Source organism: Coffea arabica, chromosome 8c (genome assembly GCF_036785885.1).
Source record: "Coffea arabica cultivar ET-39 chromosome 8c, Coffea Arabica ET-39 HiFi, whole genome shotgun sequence".
In the NCBI taxonomy this organism is placed as follows: domain Eukaryota; kingdom Viridiplantae; phylum Streptophyta; class Magnoliopsida; order Gentianales; family Rubiaceae; genus Coffea; species Coffea arabica.
The window spans coordinates 3,422,466-3,445,714 of record NC_092325.1 but is presented as its reverse complement, the minus strand read 5'-3'; the positions used below and the strand labels follow the sequence as shown (position 1 = coordinate 3,445,714).

The window sequence follows — 23,249 nt, the reverse complement described above, 5'->3', positions numbered from 1 at the left end:
TGAAAGGTCTTTTATTTTGTCTTTTATTTCCATAAAGAACAAATAACTAAGACTACCATCACATGTTATTGTCATTGATAATTAACCTACTCGTTCCTTTTCCTTCACTCAAAACACTATGTCAAGAAGAGAAAGGACATCATTGAATAAAAATGACTTAAGAATTTCTCTTTCAGTCCTTTTTCTCTCAATTCTATGATTAAAAAAGAGTGTCCCTTCCCCTTCCATATTTGCGGATGAAATTCCATGGATCTTCTCCACCGTCCATCTCAAAAAAAGTTTTTTTTTTTTTATTTATTTATGTTCTCTACTCTTTACTCTAAGAAAAAAAAATGTAAAACAAAAAAAGGTGGACTAGTTTATAAAGCATTGAGTTTAGTATACTACTTAGATATTTATTAAAAAAAAAGAGCTACTACATATGTCCTTAATGTTATTCCTTCTTGCATCTCTAATCAGTTAGGTAGGTCTCATGACGTCAATCTTAATTGCAATGTCTTACATTATTTTTCTTAAGCAAATAGAAATTTATAGCAAACATAATATATTCGCATAAATGTACATACATTATTTTTCTTAAAAAAATAGAAATTTATAGCAAAAATAATATATTCACATAAATGCATACCTACAAGTCAAATATGGGATCCCAATCTTTTTTTTTTTTTTTTAAATCCTACAAGTCAAATATGAGATCCTAGGGATGGGACTAAAGAAACACGAAGAGAGAAGGCAGACTAGAATCCATGACCTCTAATTCCTAATCACCTCAATGTTAGTAGTGACTAGAGTAAGGCCTCCTTGGTATAGGATTCCAATACTAAAGGTCCGCTTGGGGTTGCGGTGTTTTTAGTAAAAGAGTACTTTTAGGTGCTAAAAGTACTTTTAAAGTACTTGGTAAATATCATTTCATAAAATTAGGAGTAGAGCTTTTGATGCTAAGAGCACTTTTAGTAAAAGCTTAAATTTGGTGCTCTTAGAGTAATCACACAATTTGGTTGAGAAAAATCTACAGTTTTTTCACTGGGAAAAACCCGTCCAAGAGAGATCCCTTCTTCTTTTGGATGAATTTTAGGTATTTTTCTCTCAAGATTTTTTTTCGGAAAATCTCACACAAGACAATTTGTGTATTGATTAGTCTTGTTAACAAAATTTTAGAGAGTATTTATAGACATAGAGATTGTTCAAATCCTTATAAAAAAAAACTTAAAACTAGTTTTCAATAAGACTTAGTTTCCTTATTTAAATATAGCTCTTACATTGGGAGACAACTTTATTTGCATCATAAATCCCTCAAGTTTGATTTGTAAGACAAATAAAACTATAATTCTTACTAAATAAGAACTAGATAAATTAAACATTTTTAATTTATCATTTATTCAATCAAGTTTGACATCTAGCAATGTATCATGACCACTCAAAGTAATGTATCATGACCACTCAAAGTAATGAGAAAAATCAAGTAGATAACTTCACCTCTCAATGAATATTTACTGTATAATTAATATCTTTTCACCATACTTATCGCATATTAGTCTTAGAGTACATGTCTATTCTATATAGATTAACATTATTTTCTTATACCAAAATATGACTCTAATAAAAAAGTACTCAGAAACACTTTTTAAAACCTCTCCATTTAGTGCTAAAAATTTTGAATTATATTAGTAGCTAATCATGAGATAACTTCTTTAACATAAGAGGTGGTAAATTCTTATAAATTATTCATATTATATCCAATCGCTAACAATTTGAGCTGCTTAGTTACGAGAAGCAATCAAATAGAATCAAACCATAATAATTTATACTCAAGATATTATGATAATTTTAAATCTAAGGATCACTTACACAAACATAATTTAAAGACTAATCCTTTGGCATTTTAAGGATATCTTTATGCGAATCACTGTAGTGAATTTGATCATCTTATCAAGCATCCATATACTAGTTTAGTTATCACACATCATAATAGATAATGCCTACTACTTCTTATATAGAAGCGACATAAGTATATGTCAGTCTAACCGTATTAACAATACAATGCCCTATCTTGTTAATACTTTGACTATATATTTAAGAATAAATCTTTATATATAATCGAATGAATCTCGCCATCATAACTTTTATGATTTCATTGGTTAGGTTTACTCTAAAGGTTTTATCATATAAATATAAATATGCAAGTAATTAATATGATAAAGATGTCATTAAAAAAAGATATCATTTATTATAGCATAAATAGTTTGAGTGCATATTAGACCTTAGAAATTGAATGACCTTAGGACATACACACTCTCAACTAGAGGATTGTACATATCCAACATTACACTAGCTAGATTGTCAAGCGAATATTAAAAATAATAAGGGTTCATGCTCCTTTTTCTGAGCCAAACCGAGAAAATGCCAGTAAGGAAATCTGGGATATATATAAGCTTTCGGAGTAGATCAGGATATATCTTTCGGAGTTGATAAGGATCCACCAACTTGCATTACGAGAAAGAGCAACACATTTTTGTCTCAACTTTCAACCTCTCTCAAGAAATCCCATGTGCTCGGACTCCACCTCTCTATAACCTAACTGGTAGGAGCAGTATTATGTAGTTATCTGAAATGCAAAAACTGATATCCCATGCATTGTCTCTAGAATATAGACGAACACAATATGCACATGATGCAACTGAACATTTTCCCAAAAGTTATTGCATGGCTCTCAAGATATTTAGCCGATGCATTTCATTGATCTTCTCAAGGACAAAATTGAAGAAAAGAGTCCTCTTTTTAGTGCCCTGTTTCTGTTCTTCCTCTTCTCGTTCAGTTTCTTGTTTCTTTACTTTCTCTATGCATCCATCGCAGAGCTAGCTCCTCCTCCACCAGCCAGAACCAGCTGGATGGTGGACCACCCCAGCTCACTGGGTTAGAACTTAGACCCTGCTACCATCAGGGGCTTGCCAAGCTTTTCGTATGGTCCAGGTTGAATAATGAGACTTGCCCAGAATCCGAGTGCTCTATCTGTCCGAGTCTTTTTCAGGACGAAGACAAGGTGAAAGTTTTGCTTAGGTGCCACCATGGTTCACTCCAAATGCGTGGATAAATGGCTCAGGACTCGTTCCATATGTCCTCTTTGCCGAAAGTCTGTCCTTCAACTGGACTTATTGGTTTCCCAGAAATTCCGTCTAGTCCGGAAGTTCTTTCGTGATCAGGAAAGGGTAAAATTGTTAAATAATTTCTTTAGCTCATCCTTTTTCTTTGGTTGAAGACATACGTAGGAGGATCAACCCATATCCTACAAGTATCGTACAGACACAGAATAGACAGAACAGCATATTCAATAGTCAATATAGATCATGAAATATTTTGTCTCCTTAATTGTATTATCTCCATCGGGATTGTGAAGAAAAGAAAGAGACAGAAAATTAGTTTCTTCATGAAGCTAATGTCTTCTCTTTTTTTTTTTTTTTATTGTGGTTGGAAAGAACGAGTACTTCATTTCTCAAGCTTCCATCATCAAGTACTTCCAATTCTGATACTGTAAAATTATAGCACTTCTCAGTTTCCTTGAATATCGAACACCTAGACAGCAGTACTAGGACAGTTCAAAGTACTTAAAGGTTGCAATTTGCCAATACTAGTTTCAAAGCCAACGTCTTGGAAAATACTCAAACGTCTTGGGAACTTATTACTAGGAGGATGTGTTGAAAGCGAGTTTTAGCCCAAGGATCGTGGCCCAGGGACAGGCTCTAAAGTCCTCAAGGCTTACCTCTGTTTATCTGCCCATTTAGAAAGAAAAGCCCAACTTGCACTAGGTTCAAGTCTAAATTATGACTGCATTAGTAGCATTGAGTATTGACTTGGAAAAATGATTTTATTCCGAGAAGCTACCAAACTACCAAAGTATGTATGTATGTAGGACACCGGGCTGAATAGCTGTTAGAAAAATAGTTCGGGTCGATTTTGTGCAAAATGCATAAATGTAATTTTATATATATACAGTGTAATTTACTTTTAACAACATGTAATTATAGAATAAAATTTTGTAGGCTGCCCCATACATGGTGTGAAAAACGATGTACAAGTTGCAATCTGAACTTTATATTTTTTTTGACCAAATCTTGGTCATGAACTTTCAGGAACGGTTGCAAGGTGTTCCTGCCCCTCCTCTGTATCTCACACACACACACACACACACACATATATATATGAGTTAATCTTTCCTACACTGATAGTGTATACACTGTCAGCGTTGGATGAATAACAACTATGTAAAATTTGAATTTAAAATTTAACTTTTGCACACATGTTATGAATCAAGTGTATACACTATCAGGGGGGAGGGTTGGGTTGGGTGGTACGTGGGGAGGGAGTGTAAGTAAGAGATCTCGGGTTCGAGTCCTCCTGCTTACACTAAAAAAAAAAATGTATACACTATCAGTGTATATAAGATTTACTATATATATATTTATTTAATTTAGGATTAATCTTCTATACACTGTATGCACTTTCACCATTAGATACATGACACATAATTTGAAGTTCAAATTTTGCATATGCGTCATATATCCAACCGCGATAGTATATATATACATCGTCAGTGTATATAATATTTACTCATTTATATATGGGTATTGGTTTTTAGAGTTCTCTAATATTCCTCCAGCCACGACTTCAACTATTGTTAAACCACGTCTTCCTCGGCTAATCAGAAATGTTGAACCGGAAGTATTACCACTTGACGCTTCCCACTTTTCTAAGCACGACGATACCAGAAGAAGAAAGCACAGAAATTTATTTGCTGATCTACGCACTCTCTCTATGCCCGACTGCTAAAAGATTAATCCGTTTCACAAATTGCACCGTCTCAATCTCTCTCGGTACCTCGATTAAGTAGAGAAAGTACTTTTAGCGGTTCTTTGTTTCCTTTGTTATCTCATATTTTTCAACCTTTAAAGAAATTAATTCCTCAGTAACCTTTGCCATTACCACCATGCGGGATGAAACATGTCCGCAAGCCCAAAATGTTCGACGAAATTACTCAAAGAAGAAAAGAGAGAGAGAGAGAGAACATAAACCAATGCATGATATTTTGCTGGATTTAATTAATGTTCAGAGTTTTTATTTTGATTACATAAATCATTATCCCCGTTCAAGGGTTAAAATGCGCTTTGTGTTTTATGTACAATAGCATTGAAAAAAGAGTAAAAATGTCAAAAATGTTGATGATACAGAACCAACAAAGAGGAAGAAGATGTTGGAGAAGTAAAATATATCGGCGGTGAAGCATGAGAGGTGCATTTGGATTGTGCACGGCGGTGAAAGTCAAGTTTGCCGCAGAATACACAATACTTACCTCCAAATGCCTCGTGCTCTATCTCGAATTCATCTCCATCAGAATCTTCTATGTCGCCCGGGAACTCGTCCTCCGAATTCTCCACTGCCTTTGTTACACTCCAAAATTTTAAAATTATTTAACTTATAATTTGGAGCGCGACACCAACAATACTTTTGTGAGGGGATATAAAGCCGTCTATTAAACTTATTAATACAAACCAAATGATTACATAAATCACAGTATATGCTTGCAAAAATTTCACACCTAGAAAATCACTCTTACAATACTTTACACTAAACTCACAACATATATATATGTTACTATAATACAAAAGCTATAAAAGTTACAATTTAGCAATTTAACTCTAAGAGCACAACCTATCACAAAAACATCCTTCAAGTTTGCCTAGACTTGATCGTCACTTGCAGGTAGTGAAATTAAGTGGGGTGAGCATCGTCGCCTGCAGGTAGTGAAATTAAGTGGAGTGAGCATCAACTTGCTCAATAAATAGTCTAACCATACCTCTATTGGATCGAGTATATTAATATTACGTGTAACATTTATTAAAATCATTTCACAAAATTCAATGACAATTAGTATATTACATGCATATTATAACTATTCATGAATTCATATTTTAGTATTTTTAATTATAATTTGTGGAACTTTTCACTTTTCACTTTGTTTTCAGTTAAAGAACATGCTACGGTCACTATTATATTCTATGATAGGGCCATTAAATTTCATAATTTTTTCCCATGGCAGGGCTATATACTGGTTAAATACCTAACTCTAAATCAGCAGTACTATCACTATTCTTTCTCATGACAAGGTCATTTATCCACTATTATATCCCGTAAAAGCGTCGTACCGATTTTCAAATGTAGCAAATCTAGAGTTTTTTCCCACCCTTTACTTGTTTTAACAAGTCCAACATGTCCAAACAACACATAATGATCACCTTTAAGCACATAGGATAATCATTCATAGGCACATAAGTTATCAAACAAGTATATATGCTGAGTCCAATTTAGTGTAATAAAATACATTTTTCATAACAATTAGCAAATAAAATCTTTTATAAGTAACATTTCAAAATCAACAAGGATATAAGAGAGCCACTTATCCATTAGTTAGGATAAACCGAAATTCTTTTATAAAGTCACCCAAATCCTTCTTTAATCTTCCCCTAAAACAGTAAAACTTAGAGAATTAACTATTTGCTCCAAATGCCTAAAAGTAGGGCTGCTTGCTTGAGAAATTCAGCAGCGGCAGTACTAAATTGAACGGACATAACTAAGCTATACATGTCAAAAAACTGTAAAACTTATGCGGCTACAAACTAGACTCAAAGTGATAATAATCTTTTTCACTGCCTGGCGCTCTTTCACCGTCAAGTTACTATCAATTTTCTAAGGTTGTGCAGAGGTGACTGCTGGTCACGAAATTGGTTAGAACTCATGGGTTTTTTTTGGCTATTAACATTTAAAATCTTTTCACTTTCGTCTGTGTATCCATGTCATAGGCTTGACTACAATTTAATAGCAACATATGCAAGAAATCACACTAATAAAACTGGTTTATAGCTGTCCAACATCAATTTTTCAATTAGTAGTTATCAAACTCGTAAGATTCAAATCTATTAATTGATTACCTCAAATCAAGTGAAATCCTGCTTGCTTTTTTATCCCTAGTTCCTCCTCCTCCTCCTCCTCTGGAGCCGCCCCTTCTTCCTTCTGTTTCTTCTACAAAGTAAGACAACAAAACCGATGCACATAAGAGCGCCAGGCGGTGAAAAAGATATACATTAAGGGGATTCGCACTTTAGCCCTCAAATATATCATACTTATAAAATAACCCCTCACTTATAGATAATGCTCAATTGGCTAGAAAACTTTTGGGTAATTGGGATTTGGGCATTACGTACAGCATTAACCTTTCCTGCACCATACCTGTTTCTTGGAAAAATCAGCAGGAAAATTCTTTCTAAATGCTTATCGGACCAGTCCCTCCCTTTCTCGCTGACAATTAGTATCGCAACAGTAACTCCTGCTCCTAAACTAAAACCAAGACTGGCGAATGCGAACTGCCAATCAAATCCAGTCTCAATCACTGCATTTGCACCTACAGAGGAAGGCACCGGAGCGTCGTTATTGCCCTTGCAGCTGAAGTTCAAAGGGGGGCCGCACAGCCCTTTGTTTCCCTTATAAGAAGATTCTGTAAACGTTTGAAACTGGCGCCCCCAGGGGATACTTCCAAGGAGTTGATTAAAGGATAGGTTCAAGGATGAGAGGAATGTCAGACTTGCAATCTCTACTGGTATCATTCCACTTAGCGCGTTCATTGAGAGGTCTAGTGATTCAAGCTGCGTCAAGTTCCCAATTGATTTTGGGATTGTGCCAGTGAGAGCATTATGTGATAAGTTGAGACTATAAAGTGCTCTGAGTTCTCCTATTGTCTCTGGGATGCTTCCTTCAAAACTATTGCCTGAAAAATCAATGGATGCGAAGACCAATAGAATTTTCCTAAACTCCAGCTCTAGTCCTTTGATTGTTACTGTCAAAGTTTCCTGATAATACAAGTTACTAAGCTTCAAGATAGTAAAATGCAGACGGTCCTGTGCTGATTGCCCATTTTCTACATGGCTTATCATTCCTCTCCAATTAGAGAAGCATTTAGGGGATAGAGCGCCACTGAAGTTGTTGGAAGCTAGGTCAATGATTTGAAGGTTTTGCCAGCTATCATCGGCCAATGAACAGCTGAGGTTTCCGTAGAACCTGTTGGATCGCAACACTAGTACCCGCAAACTAGATAAGTTCATTAACATGCAGGGGAAAGTATCTTCAACTTTATTGCTGCCAACATTGAGAAGTTCCAACGATGTACAATTGACCAGGGATCTTGGAACCTGTCCTTCTAAAAAATTTTTTCTAAGGTCTAAACTTTTAAGAACACAATTAATTGGAAATTTATCTGGAATGATGCCACCCAGTTTGTTTCTCCCTAGCTGCAGAACCTCGAGATTCTCCATTTTGTAGAATAGACAGTCTGGTATGCTGCCTCTCAAAACATTGTTAGACAAATCAAGAACTTGGAGGTAACTTGCATTGCATATGGACTGAGGGATAACTCCGGAAATGCTGTTATGTGAAATAGAAAAGAAAACAGCAAAAATAAGAGAGTTCCCAATATCTTGTGGGATGGAATTGCTGAACTTATTGCTTGAGTAGTCCACATATATAGCTGTTTCTGGTGGTTTTGGAAACTCACCTTGAAGTTGGTTAGAATGCAAGTCAAGCACAGACAGATTGGGCATAGTCGCATTCATGGGGAGATCCACTAGGTGATTGCAGGAAAGGTTCAGATATTGAAGACTTCCGTCACCAACTTCCCATATCCATTTAGGTATTTCTCCAGCAATTTGGTTGTTTGAAAGGTCTAGATCGATCATATTGGACATGTTTCTTAGCTCTGGAAACTTTTGTAAGTTGCAAGAAGCTAATCTCAGTACACTAAGCTGAGGGAAGGTGGACACGGTTGAATTACCGCTGCTTGCATCAATTGATAAGTTGTTGTAAGAAAGATCAAGTGTTGTAAGGTTTCGGAGCCTATTTATCATTTGAAGTGGCAAACTGCCATTAAATCTGTTGGAAGAAAGTGAGAGTACATTGAGCCTTTGCAGTTCAAAAATGGACATTGGAATTGAACCATTAAGTTGGTTGCCACTCAAATCAAGTGTATCTAAGAAAGGGGAGGATGCACTGGGGAATTCGACTTGGCCTATGAAATTATTGTTGGCAAGTTGGAGTTTCCACAAGGATGGAAGAGCAAACAGAGATGGTGGAATTTTTCCAGTGAAGGAATTATATCCCAAGTTAATAAAGGAAAGATATACAAAGCCTTCAAAGTGAGTGGAAGGAATGTTGCCTGTTAGATCATTACGAGAGAGATCCAAGTGATTGAGGTTCTTGGACATCCCAAATGACGGGATCGAACCATTGAACATGTTATTTGAGACACCCACATAAACCAGTTCCGTGAGATTTGCCATTGTTGATGGAATCGGCCCCGTGAAATTGCAATTTGACAGATCTATCCTCGACAAATCCCCAAGGAAACCAATGGAATCTGGTAATGAACCCATAAAATTGGTAGAACTAATCACTATTGTCTTGAAAGATCCATTCTCTGGAAACTGTGGCAAAGTGCCTGTAACGAAGTTATTGTTTGACAAATCTATATTCTGCAACATTGGGGATTGGAGTATCTTCTCTGGAAATTCTCCCAGTAGATTACAACTGCTGAGACTCAATGATGTCAAATTTGAGAAATTTGCAAAGAAGTCTGGAACTGTAGTTGAGAGGTTGTTGTAGTTAAGATTGATGACCGAGAGCGAATGGAGCTCTGAAAGGGATGAGCTGATAGGACCTGAAAGACAGCAGCTGGACAAGCTGACTTCTCTTAAATTGGGTAAAGATGATAAAGCGTTGCACCACTCACCCCCCTGAGCTGAAATATTGACACCATCAAGGTAAAGTTCTCGGAGCTCCATGAGGTTCTGAATTAGTGTTTGTAGATTTGGATTCTCCATTTCCAGTAGCTGAACTCCAGGAAAGCCGGTTGAGAGATCAAGAGTAACCAACCTGCTCATACGTGCCAAATCCCTAGGAATTTGCCCGACAAAACCAGCATCAGACAAGTTCAGGTACGTCAGATTTGCAAGTTTAGATAATCCAGTGGGAATAGTAGAGCTGAAGCTGTTGACAGCCAAATTCAATCTCTCAAGATACTGAAGATCGAACAGACTACTCGAATGCTCTAGTTGACCGGAAATTGCTTGGTTCTCAAGCTCCAGCCTGATCACATGACCAGTGCTATCACATCCTACCCCATCCCAGAGGCAACAGTCGCTGCTACTGTTCCAGAGCACCAGTTTGGCTGAACTGGTGGAGCTAAACGTGAGACTGTTCTTCAATTCCAGCAACAGGGACCTCTGATCTTCAAGACATTGGCCAGAGGCCAAGAGAAAGTGTCTGAATGATAAAATTTGGAGTAAGGGTATCAAGAAAAGCCAAGGAAAGAGAAGAATCCTCATTGGATACAATTGTTTGTGAAACCCAGGAGCTCGAAAATGGGACAAGTAAAGAGATTATAACCCCATCAACTAGACATATCAGCCTTGTACTGTTTCGTTACCAGAAATTGGTAAAAGAAAGAAAGCAAAGGATTGGTTGGTTGGGTCTTTTTCTTTTTCCATGAGAAAGCCGTCAAAGTAAACCTGGCAGGTCGATGGGCGTTTTGTGCATTTTCGGAGTCAATGGATTTGTACAGATTGAGGTCGTTCTACGCGATTCGAGTCTTTCGACCCCGCAATGACTGGGGAGAGTGAAAGATCCATTAGCATGACGTTTAGACCCCGCAATGACTTGCTACTCTTCACATAATTCATGTACACTAATGAACTCCTCTCAGTGATTTGGTTAGTTAACATCTTTCAGATTACAAAGGCAGAGCAAATAGGTCTCTCCCCAATGAAACAAAGATGCATCAGACGTGATTGGAGAGGGGGGGGGGGGGCAGCATGACCTAATAATTTTAGTTGTAATCGTAATTACTAAACTAGTAATCAGTGTTCTGATATCTACTACCTTAATTAAAAATGACCCCAAGGGATTAATGGTTCCGTTCAACTAGAACTTTGAATAAGTTTTAGTTATGGGGTATTTTTACAATAATGATAAAGTTGTATCAGCTATTTTACTTTTTTTTTTTAATTACAAGTATAGACGAGATTGTATCTTTATCGGGGAAAAAAAAGAATAGTAGCATATAGTAATATGGAAAATCCAATACATATTGTTACACTATAAGGATAGGAAAATATAATTAGGAGTGATAGAGGGAAGTACGAAGGTGAGGTAGGAGTGGCATTGGGGCGGGGGAATGCACTTCCACCCTCTACCCCATTGCCATATATCATCCCCTGCCCTCGCTCCCTATCCCATTCCCCCCGTGTGGGCACTTCCCTTTTTTTTTTTCCCCTTCTCTCTTGGTGCCTTTATCATTAGAAAAGATTAATTTTACCACCACAACTACTAATAGTACTATTAATAATATTACTTTTGCTAATAATTTAAACCAACATAACATGGAAAAACATAGATGTATTAATAATATTATTTATACTTAATTAATTAATACAGGGGATGGGGCGGAGGTATCCTCCTGCACCCCATTTAAGAGCGGGTGGAGGAAAATCTCCCTTGTCCTACCTCCCACCCCATCACTCCCATCGTAGGGCGGGTGCTTGTGAATTGCCATCCCTAGGTGGTGAGGTAGGGTGGTGGTTGGGAAGAGTTGGAGAGGAATAAATTTTACTTATCAATATTAAATTCACTTCAGAGAAATATTAAATTTACATTTCATCATCATTTTATGATATTAAATTTACTTAACAATATTAGTTTCATATTTCTATTTTACTAATTAAATTTACTTAATAATATTGCCATAATAACAATATTTTACTATCATAAGTACCAGATATTTACCGTATATGGATATATATAGACTTGAAATTATCCATAATAATAATACAATAAGTTTCTCTCATGCTTTTTTTTTTTAATTTAAAGTAACATACTCTATTCAATTTTTTTCTTTGCTTTTTATTAACAATAATACATTTCAGTATAAATTGATATTACATTGATACTCTCTTGAACTTTTTACCTTTTACTTATTATATAAATTTTTATTATTTCTTTGAAGATATAAACCCATACATAGCACGGATTGGTTGTTCTTTTTTTTTTTTTTTTTTTGTAGGTGGACTCCAGTGATTTATGGCAGCACCATTCAGTAATGCCGGTCCTCAGCTGACTATGAATTAGATTAGATCAGACTTAAAGAGTATGATTGAACTTAAATAGCATAATTGAAAGTGATGCTTCTGTCCCAACATTAATGCCTCTGTTTTCCTATCAAGCAGCCCTTCCCCTTAGAACACCCAAAAAAAAAAAAAAAAAAAGTCAAAATAAAGAACTTTTATGCCCCTCGTCAAGTCCTCAAAAATTCGCTTCGATCGAAATTGTCATGCAATTTTATTTTTTAATTGCTTTATCCTCCTCCTTTTGGCAGTAAAAGTCTCCCGATGTTTTTACCATCCATTTCCAATATCCACAACATAATTACGTATTTAGAATCAAAATCAAGAAATAAATTTGACGCATCTACGGTATGTGATATTGCCATATATGCAAGTTGTACACTATAGGTTACTTAACCCGCATTTTCGTCAATAAGAATAACTTTGATGATGACAATTTATTTTTTTCCGTTTCCATGAATTGAAAAAGTAATCATCCATCATAGTATAACATAACTACTACAGCTGTATTTTCCATCCTTTGTTCGACAAGCAATTGGGTGAGTCCTAGAAATATTTTGTTGTGTATGCTATCGGAACCAGGTCCAATAGAAACTTGTGGGCACATTCTGCGTTGTTATGATGCAAAATTCAAGAAAACTAGTTGGGTGGTGCTTTTGTGCATATTCTGTGCTGTTATCATATGCAAAATTGAAGGAAAATGGTTGGGTGTTGCGTACGTCCAGCGAATTTCATTGGGTCAGCTAGTGAAATGGCATACTTTCCAGGAAGAAATGCTCTCTCTTTTGTAGGTGGTTCCAGATAGGATCAATTTCCTTTAGTTCAGCTCATGATATATATATAGATCAAAGCTAGTAATATTTCACTGTATATTCCTTACAAATTTACCTTGATGTGGCAACATCAAAGATTTCTCACCAATCTTCATTCAAGTCCTTCCCTAATTGTTTTTCTTTCTTATGGAAAATCCTTGAAAGTTGATCAACATTTTTGTTTTAGCATCTTCTCCACCTCTTGGAAAGCCAAAGTGGCCCAAAACTGACAGCTAGACCTACCAATAGTCCAAGTGCCACACTTGTGTAGCTCTCTTTCTTGGAATACAACTGTTTCTCTTCAACTGTAGACTGTGGATGTAAAGGACCTCTATTATCATTACAGGTTCGGTTCAAGGGGAATCCACATATACCTTCAAAAGAACTGTCTGGAAATGTCTGTATTTGCCTTCCTCCTGGAATCCTTCCAACCAGTTGATTGTGTGACAAATTTAAGAATGAAAGAAATGTGAGGCTTGTCATCTCGTCTGGTATTTCCCCAGTCAGTTTGTTGGAGGAGAAGTGTAATAATTCAAGTTTCTTTAAATTCCCAACTGATGATGGGATTTGGCCTGCGAAGGCATTGTTTGACAGATTGAGAAAATACAGCGATCTGAAATCTCCAAATCTTTCTGGTATTACCCCTTGGCAATTATTGCTTGAAAGATCAATGGAAGTCAGGATGTGTAAGGACTTTCTGCAGCTTTGTTGGCATTCCTTTATAATTCATGGTCTCCGTGTCTTGATAGTATACTTTGATAGCTGCTCCTCGACGTCCTCGTTAATGCAGGTTCTCAAGCTGCAAATCTGTTTGATCACCGTCCACCATCATTGCACCTAAGCTTGAGAAACTTGGGTGAAAATACACCTCTGAATTTGTTGGATGCCAGGTTAATAATTTGAAGATCAGGCCAGCTGTAGTTGGAGCACGGGCAGCTAATTTGTCCTCTGAATCCGTTGAGGAGTAAAACAAGGACTCGCATGCTGTACAATTTGTCCGAACTCCAAGGAAACAAGCTGCAAATCCTGTTGTGGCCGAGGCTTAATACCTTTAGCTTCGGGCAGTTGACCAAATATTCTGGAACTGTGCCTTCTAATTGATCAAAACTCAGGTCCAATGTCTCTAACTTGCAGTCCCTTGGCAACATATTGGGTATATTTCTACTTAGCTTGTTTCCATGTAAATCCAGTACCACGAGAGATCTGGACTTTTCTATCAAACATGCTGGTATGGAGCTGCTTAAACTATTATGTCCAACAGGTCAAGTACTTCCAGAAGACTTGCGTTACATATTGAAAGAGGAATGTTGCCAACAATGCTGTTATTCGTGAATGTTCAAGTAAATGGCAGATGAGAGATGATTACTGCTATCAGCTGGGAGGGAAGGTAAATTTACTGCTTGAGAAGTCCACATAGATGGCTGATCGCAGTGGCAAAGGGGTACCTCCAGTAAACAGATTCGAGTGGAAGTCGAGATATTGATGAATATGAAAATGGCGAGGCTCTTGAAGGCCCGTGAAATGGCGCTATAAGACAGATTCACATAAGGGAGATAGCTATCATGAACTTTCCATATCCAGTTTGGTATCTCACCAGTTGTTTGGTTTTCTGAAAGATCTAGCATATTCAATCTTGATTGGTTCTTCAGAAAGGGGAACTTTTGCAGCTTGCAAGATGCTAACATCAAACTACTAAACAGGGGGAGCAAAGAAAAGGCAGAGTCACTTGTACCATGATGGTTTATCATTATCATTACTATATAAAAATTACGATGAGTCTTGACAATGGGGAATGTAGGTGTAAGCATATTTTGATCTTAGTTTTGGTTACGTCTAAATTACTCTCAAGTCTTTTAATTAGAGTTATTGCATTTCAATCATGGCACTAATAAGAAAAATGAAAAGTTTCAAGAAATTACATCTCAAAAATATTTGTAATTAAAATTAAAAAATGCCCATTTACAACTATATTCACCAATCATTTTCTTCATCTCCAATTATTGTACGTGTTAAAATTATCTCCAATTATTATATCCTTATGTGTGATAATTAAAACTAACTATATTTTATATACATGTTGCTTTAGAAGGAAATCACGATTAACAAGAAGACAAAAGGCTATAAATAGTTAATGAGAAAAGAAAAGGTTGAATTGATGATTAAATTCACTATATTATGCCAAATTGACTAAGAAAACTTCAAAAAATTATCGATAATTATAAAAAAATATAACAGCAAAGGTTTACAACTACTAAAATTAATAAAAATTTGTTATATTCAAATCCTAGTGTGTTAGCATGTATTTTGCTTAGGTTTATTGTATACACTGGTTTGACACAACATAAAAAATTTCCTCTTTTTACTCTAACAATCTAGGTAAAATATGCAATAACTTTATTTTAGATATACTAATCTTTTATTTTCAGAGTTCAATAAATTTTTAATTGCTTTGTATATAATAAATATTTTTTACAACCAACAATTGCTTAATTTTGTTTATTATATAGTTTCTTAGTCAATATTCTACCATCAACTTAGCTTAAATATGATAATCTTCCATTTTGAGAGTTTACATTATGCCAATAATTGATAATATAGTTTCTAAGTTTCCATTATGCCAGTAATCAAAATTTTGCACACAAATTTAATATATTAAAGTTTTTATATCTCTAGAAAATATATTCACACGCAAAGCACGAGTTATTACTTGTTGTATGAAAGATCAAGACTGAAAAGATTCTTCAGCTCTATAAATTCGGCCAGTTCTACTGTGCCTGTAAATTTGTTAGAAGCAAAAGAGAGACTTGAGAAACCAGTGATTTTAAAAACAAACTGGGGTATAAACCCTTCAAGATTGTTGCTACTCAAGTCAAGTTTTCCTAGTGGAGATGGAGATGCGCCTTCTAATTCACTGATCTGACCAGAAAAATGGTTGTTTGAAAGTAGTAAGTTCTCTAGCGATGGCAGAGAAAACAGGAATGCTGGAAGTTCTCCACTAAGTAAATTGTTGCTCAGGTCAAGAAAGGTGAGATTCTTGAGGCCTTCCCATTCTAATGGAATTTTGCCAATCAATTTATTATCGCGAAGGCTTATATATATAGAACGAAAGTTCCCGGACGGGCTAAACGATGGGAGTGAATACATAGAGATCTTAAGGCCAGTAATGTGCTATTGGATGAAAATATGAATCCAAAAATTGCTGATTTTGGTATGGCAAGAATTTTCAAACATGATAAGACGCAGGCAATTACCAACAGGGTTGTCAGAACGTAGTAAGTATACATGTATTTTTTTTTTTAATATTCAAATGCCTTAAAAGCAAATGTTATTCGTCCTAGAACTGTTCAAACAATATCCTAAATGTTTAATCATGTTTATAAAGTGGTTATATGCCATCTGTGTATGCAATGGAAGGAACGTTCTTGGTCAAGTCTGATGTCTTCAGTTTTGGGATACTAATCCTTGAAAATTGTTGCTGTTGAAGAAACTTCGGCCACTGTGATATTGATGACTGTCAATTGAACCTTGTGGGATTTGCAAGTTTGTCTATCCATTCTATACCAATAATTCCAGCTCCTTGATCCTTAACCAGAGAATTGCTATCACTGCTGTAGGTATAAAACCATGCTTTCAGGTAGAGGTGTCGAAATGGGTGACTTGAACGGGTTTGAGTTGGTTAAATGGGTAATGGGTATAACTGTATAAGTAAGTCAATTCATTTCTGCCTGTTTAATTAGATGTGTATAAATGGGTAAGTCAAAAAATGAATTGGGTAACCCAGTTATTCATTTATAACTGATTTATTTTAACTTTTTGTAAACTCATTTAAATTCATTTTTGCAAACTAAAATATCAATTTATACTACCCTTTGCACCCATCATTAGTTTTAAATATTTACTTATAATGCTCAATAAGCCTAATTATCAAATTTTTTTGCATCTGTACTTTATGTCGCAAAATTACATACTATATAATAATTAAACAATAAGAATATAAAAATTTGAACTAACTACTATAAAAATTAACATAAATACTTAATCCAAAACTTTTGAACCCCTAGCATTTTTTTCGTGTGTAAATTTAAAATTTCATTTTGAAAAGATAGGAAAAAAAGCTAAAACTTGTCATAAATTGGTAATGCTGAACAATGAGCAAGTTAACAAATTAAGAGAAAATAAAATGATAAGATAAAATCAACAAATAATAATAACAATGAAACAAAAGTAGTTAACATCATGATAAAATGAAAAATTTGAAAAGAAACGGGTGAAAAGAAACGGGTGAGGGAAGAGAGGAGGTTTGGGGCAAGACAATTTTAAATGGGTAAATTAACTTTGATGGATTACTCAATAATATCCAAATGAGTATTATTGGGTAACCCATAGCCATCTATTTATGGCAATCATGGGTGGTATGGGTAAATTTAACTAAATTGGTATGTTTGACACCTGTACTTTCAGGCTTGGGAGAAATGGAAAGATGTGGAAGTCTTCCATTAAACGACCCGCAGTTGGAGATTCTTTGACATGAACCTGTTGTTGAGATCAATTCATGTAAGCCTTTTATGTGCGTTAGAAAGTGCAATTGACAGGCCAACCATGTTATGAATTGTTCCGATGAAAACAATGAAATTATGGCTTTGCTAGCTGCGAAAGAGCCTGCATTTGTCACCAGAAGAAGGCCACCTGACTGCTTCCATTGGAATCAAATCAATTGGAAATTTAAGGTATGATTTGCGGATGTCTGTGAATGAGTGTTCCATCTCAACCATGGAAGCAAGATGAAATTCTCATCTTTGATTACTTCTATTGTGTTCTTATACTTTGGACATGATATACCATTCATTCTAAGGCCTCCACCTTAGTATTGAATTCCATTATAGATAACAATTAACTTTGCAATGTTATTCTCTTGCAAGGAAGAGAATGATCGACTGGTTTGATGGTACTAATCAGCAAGCAACTAAACTATGAGGACATGGCCTTTAATTGCTATTCTTGACATTTTTCTTAGAGAAAACATGTATATATTCAATTTGAACTGAATTTTGATGTCGATCTCCTGTTTAGATCACTTGCAAACCATCCAATCTCACAGACCAGTGAATGGTTTGAAGTTCCATTTCTTTGTCATATTGCTCCTGTCTCAGCCATAGTTTTCTTCACCTAAACGTGAAAGAAAGTACGATAGCTAGCCATGCATCAATCATCGAGAATCTGGAGAGGTTAGCTGTATAATACACATGAATTAGTCTGAGCCTTAAAAATGGTTTTAGGCTACATAAAGTTGGTTTTAATCAATGCTCAGCCGTGGCTCCTGCCCTTAGCTGCACGACACTATAAGGGCAAATATTGACATATTGCAGGGATTTCAACTGATGCGCAATCAATGGCCATTTTCATTCGAACCCATCTACAATGGTATATTCTCCAAGGCTGAAACTACTCTGAAGATGAAAGTTTATTTCATACATATATGTACAAGAACAAGAAAATGCCTAAAAATTGGTTACATAACAAGGAACAAATACTGGGCACAATGAGCTGATTCATGCTACTATTCGCCCTTGCTACCGATCAATGTAGGAGTAACAGTTATAGCCCCAATAAGAAACAATGTTGCTATTGATTGGAAATCATAAAGATCACCCACTGATTTCAGCTCACCTAGAGCTATTCCAGCCTGCACAGAAGTCCCAGAAAGAGGAAGATTAGCCTATTGGTAGGTCTATGCTGAAGCAAGAATGCATTTATTTTTTCTTTACCATCTTAGGCTGGTTTGGTTTTGAAAATCTTAAAACGGCTCATATTTTCATACATGTGGATATGAAGTCATAGTTAAATTTAAGTTCCTAACCTTCTTGTTAGGTGTTCAAAAGATCCATTAGGTACATTCATACATGTACAAATGTAAGACTAAGAGCATCATTCCTTCATTCAAGCACCAGAAAGAAGATAACAGTTTCAAGAGTAAATACCCTGACAGTGACGAAAGCAGCCGGTGTGATCCCAATGGCAGTTGCCAGAAAGAAAATATGGTAAGGCACATCTACTATTGGCGAAGCAACATTTATGAATGTATTTGGTAATGTTGGTGTTACTCTTAAGAAAAGCATGTAGTTGAGCAGCCGTTTTTTCCTTTTAGCCACCTGAGTGAACAGATAGTATCCAATTAGTTCAGTCCATATATTAGAGACAATAATGGAGAGCAATAATCACCTCAGCCTGGAAAAATGATAACTTGTCAGGCCAAAGAGAGAAGACAAGCGGCCGCCCTATCAATTTAGACAGGAAGTAGCAAGATGATGCACCGGCAGTAGCAGTGAACACAACAAGAGCTACACCTTTGAATATCCCAAACAGAGCCCCCGCAAGCAAAGACATAAAAACAGTTCCCGGAATCATGAAAGTCTGCATGAAAATGTAGACGATGCAGTATCCAATAAGCACTTGTGCAGTGTAGTCACTAGTATAGCTCTCCAAGTGATCCCTACAAGAAGTATGGAAAACCAGAATGGATAAACTTTCATGTACTTATAGTTTCTAACTGTCAAAGAACTAGAATTGCTAAAAGCCACATGAATAGAAGTAAGAACATAGAAGAGGACTTCAATGAAAGAATGTAAAGGGAACATTGAAAGAGAGACAATAATAACATAAAAGGATATTCACAAGACTGACTATGCTATATTCTACCAATTTAAAAAAGCACAGATGAAGTTACTTGCACATCTTCCTGACAGTGTTTATGTCCCAAATCAGCATGCAAATGTCTTGTCTAAGGCAAACAACTTACACAAAAAGGAATTCCAGTTAGGGTCTGTTTGGTAGGATGTAAAATATTTTCTTTGGGAAAATAATTTCATTGGAAGTCTTTTTCTGGAAAAAGTTTTGTTTTCTTTCCAATTTTCATCTGTTTGGTTACTTTTGGAAAACATTTGTCCTCATGAGTAATTAACTCAACTCCTCACCATATCAAGAAATTCTCTCCCTCAGCCGTCTCCGCCATTCCTCTCTCGTCTCCACCACAAAAAACTTTCCTCCACCACATACACCGCCCCTGCCATCATTCTTTGACCGAGGAGATTAAAGCAATACACATGAATGATCAATATCAGTTTTCCAACTCAACCAATCAGTCATAAGACATTGAAGATGACAATGAAATAAACCAACTCTCACAAGAATATTTTTACCTCTAAAATTATCTTGGATTGAAATTTCCAAAGCAAAAGCTGGACATTGTTGGTGATATATAGAATTAGTTCATCTCTCTCCTCCGTGGCCAATCTTAAAAGACTTTCTTGCTCATGTAAAAGTTCCTCTGAGATCTCTTCTTTCATTATGCTGCCAATCTCCTTGTTTAGTCTCTCTAGATTCTCCCTATTTCTGTAGATCTTAATTGTTTTTGTAAGTCCGACGCAGATGCAATGGGATGTGCGATAGGTTGGATTGCATTTCTGTGAGAGGAGGAATAACATGAAATGAATGGAGGGGCGACGAAAGGATCGATGATGTTTTGCCGAGAGATATCGGACAATCCCACCGGAACTATTTCCTATGGCCTTTTACTTCTTATGTTAATGAATGTAACTAAGGACAAAAGGGACAGGATTAAACGGTTGAAAATAACTTCAGTAAGTTTATAAGTGAAGTTATTTTACACCCACTTATGGAAAGATTTTACAAGAGAAATCATTTTCTCAGCGCTAAATTGAACCAAACAGCGGAAATCACGGAAAATATTTTCTGGAAAATCTTTTCAGTCGAAACAAACAGACCCTTAATGGAACTTTGCAGCCTTCCTCCTCAACATGAAGAATTTAGACATGTCAGGTTCTTTGGGACAACTCTTTTTACCGAAAACCGAAGCACTATCTATCTATACCACCTGAGACAGTAGACCTGCAGTTATTCACTTAAAAGGCACCACCTATAATACTTACTGATTATATCCTGGTACACCCGTGCGACAATATGATTACAAAAGTGATGATTTCTTAGCACATGCCATGTGGACTTGAGAAAAAGGGCCAAGAAGATTATGATATTCAATATTTACCAGAATCTGAAACAGAGTTGTTAATGCTGTATTACCAGAAAAAATAGTATGCTTGTTCTCTTAACATCTTGATGTAAGAAAAGATGAATGCAACAGGGTTAGCAATTACTGTGTTCTCGGAAGTAAAAAGGTTTTCAAATTCAAACAGCACTGCAAATAAACATGACAAACAGTTGTCTGGCCACAAACAATCCCATGCCGAGCTTCACCTCTATTTTTCAAATCATTGTTTCAACCAATGAAACTGATGCTAAAAACACTTGTCTCCAAGCAAATAGCATGGTGGCAAAACAGTAAACCAGCACAACCTTGATATAAGCCTATCACCAGTCAGCCTCTAACCATTACCAAAGAAGCCCACACTTCTACCCGCATTTGGCTTCAAATTTAAATTACTAAAGTCTTGATTCCCATCAATGCGGTGAGGAACAAAACTGCAGGAACTAGATATCACATATTTCTACTGAACCTTGTTTCAGTCTTTACAAGAGAGCTAATGGATTTGGAATGGAATCAGGTAAAAGCTAAAATGCCGCCAAACCGAATTTAATAAAAGCTTGCCAGTTGAATTAGTAGACTGACATACCATATTCTATCAAGTTCTTTCTGCAGACTATGCACCCCAGTATCATACTATACCATGAAAAACGTCACTTACTTGCTAAATAACTAAAGCTGATTAAGTGACAGACAGAAAGCCTCATAGAGAGCAAATTTCGCAATAAATCAATGGAGGGTGTAAATTAAAAAGAAGGTTTCTATTAGACACCGCCTTATCTGGCTTATTTCAGTTTCCAGATTTGATTAAACTAGGTATTTCATAGAAAATTTAACACTTTCCCACTCATCCAAAAGCTGAATACCAAGCTGCACAATCTAGCAAAGCACCAAGCTTTTTCCAGCAGATCTCATTCATTTCATCTGCCTTTTGCAATACCAAGGCTGGTAATCATCTTATAGTCAAATAAAAATCTATAATTCTTTCAACAATTTCTGACATGGTGGCAAATACAGAGGGCCATTCCACCATTTTTGCATCGGTAAGAATCCAAATCAACCACTCCATGACAAAATCACGTCCCGCTCAAAACCACTTTTTTACCCAAAAAGTGAAATCAGAAATTAAATCAAGTTCAATCAAGAGCTAAAAACATTCACAAAGTTGAAAGCAAGAGATCCCTGAAATGATCCCACCAGGGCCACAATATATATCATCCATAATTCAGAAAAACACCTTCAGAAATTCAAAATTTAATCTCCAAACATTGAAAAAAAAAAAAAAGAGACTAAAGACAAAAATTGATTGAAAACCAGTGCCTACCTGAGAATTTGGAGGTCTTCAAGAGTACGGGGCAGCTTCAGGAAGCTGTAATCAGAAGCAGGCATCGTCATATACACGCCCACAAGTCCCATCAGGAATCCCAATACGACTCCGGATGCTCCCATCACCTCCCAAAACTTCAATGGATACTTGACCACATTTACAACACCAGCATCCCCCTTCGCCGCTACTGCAGCTCCTTTTCCTTCCATAATTGTTATCCAAAAAAAAATAATTCTGGGTTCGATTTAATTAACAAAAAATTTGAAGAATTTAACGTTTGATTCAAGTTTTAAGGTTAGAAATTAATATCCACTTGTGTGCAGATTCAATTTTTCCGAGTGCCCCTTTTTTCTTGTAGTAATTCTTCTTCTTTGCTTTAGGGACACTCTTTTGTTTCTTGCTTTCTCTTTGTCTCTCTCCTTCTCCCTCCCTCCCTGTCTTAGTCGTACTTGTGAAGATTGGAGAGAGGGACGAAAGAGAGAGGGGAAGAGGGAGAAAAGCATATTCGTTTGTTCTGCTTATATGTCCAAAAAGGTCAAGGAAAGTCTGCGTGGCTTTTTACATTTTTTAAGGTTACTTTTCATCTTCAGTTTTTCTTTTAAAAATTTTTGGATTAAGTTTAAAGTTATTTCACATTCCCCCATATGTAGTTCCTAATTTTGCTTTGAGGTATACAAAGTTTGTATTATATTCTTTATAGAAAAAAGGGTTTAGAAGACATATTTAAGCAAAGGAAAAATATGATAAGGATTAAGGATCAAATTCGTTTACATTTGAAGTTTAAAGGTGTACATAGTCAAACGAAAAAATGTGCCATATTTTACTGATTCATCCAT

The 23,249-nt window shown here is 35.9% G+C and overlaps 2 protein-coding genes and 1 long non-coding RNA gene across 4 annotated transcripts; all 3 read right to left on the bottom strand.

Moving 5' to 3' along the window:
* Positions 1–5,497: 5,497 nt before the first annotated feature.
* Positions 5,498–10,783, bottom strand: LOC113707403 (receptor-like protein 49). 2 transcript variants are annotated; one of them, XM_027229710.2, is made up of 3 exons: positions 7,279–10,783; positions 6,981–7,071; positions 5,498–5,786 (listed from the first exon to the last, which is right to left on the bottom strand). In XM_027229710.2, exons 1-2 carry the CDS (start codon positions 10,419–10,421, stop codon positions 7,017–7,019), a joined length of 3,198 nt encoding a protein of 1,065 aa, XP_027085511.2. In that variant the 5' UTR covers positions 10,422–10,783; the 3' UTR covers positions 5,498–5,786; positions 6,981–7,016. The 2 variants fall into 2 exon arrangements, with proteins under 2 accessions (XP_027085511.2, XP_027085512.2); XM_027229711.2 differs by having other exon boundaries at positions 6,981–7,068.
* A 7,620-nt stretch (positions 10,784–18,403) lies between these two features.
* On the bottom strand, positions 18,404–22,922 carry LOC113707357 (uncharacterized membrane protein At4g09580-like). The gene is made up of 4 exons (XM_027229645.2): positions 22,411–22,922; positions 19,247–19,517; positions 19,006–19,176; positions 18,404–18,710 (listed from the first exon to the last, which is right to left on the bottom strand). The coding sequence occupies exons 1-4, from the start codon at positions 22,620–22,622 to the stop codon at positions 18,585–18,587; spliced, it is 780 nt and encodes a 259-aa protein (XP_027085446.1). The 5' UTR covers positions 22,623–22,922; the 3' UTR covers positions 18,404–18,584.
* LOC140013712 (uncharacterized) lies at positions 19,851–22,392 on the bottom strand. Its single transcript, XR_011820555.1, has 2 exons — positions 20,224–22,392; positions 19,851–20,098 (listed from the first exon to the last, which is right to left on the bottom strand). It is a non-coding gene; the product is annotated as an uncharacterized lncRNA (long non-coding RNA).
* Positions 22,923–23,249: the final 327 nt, after the last annotated feature.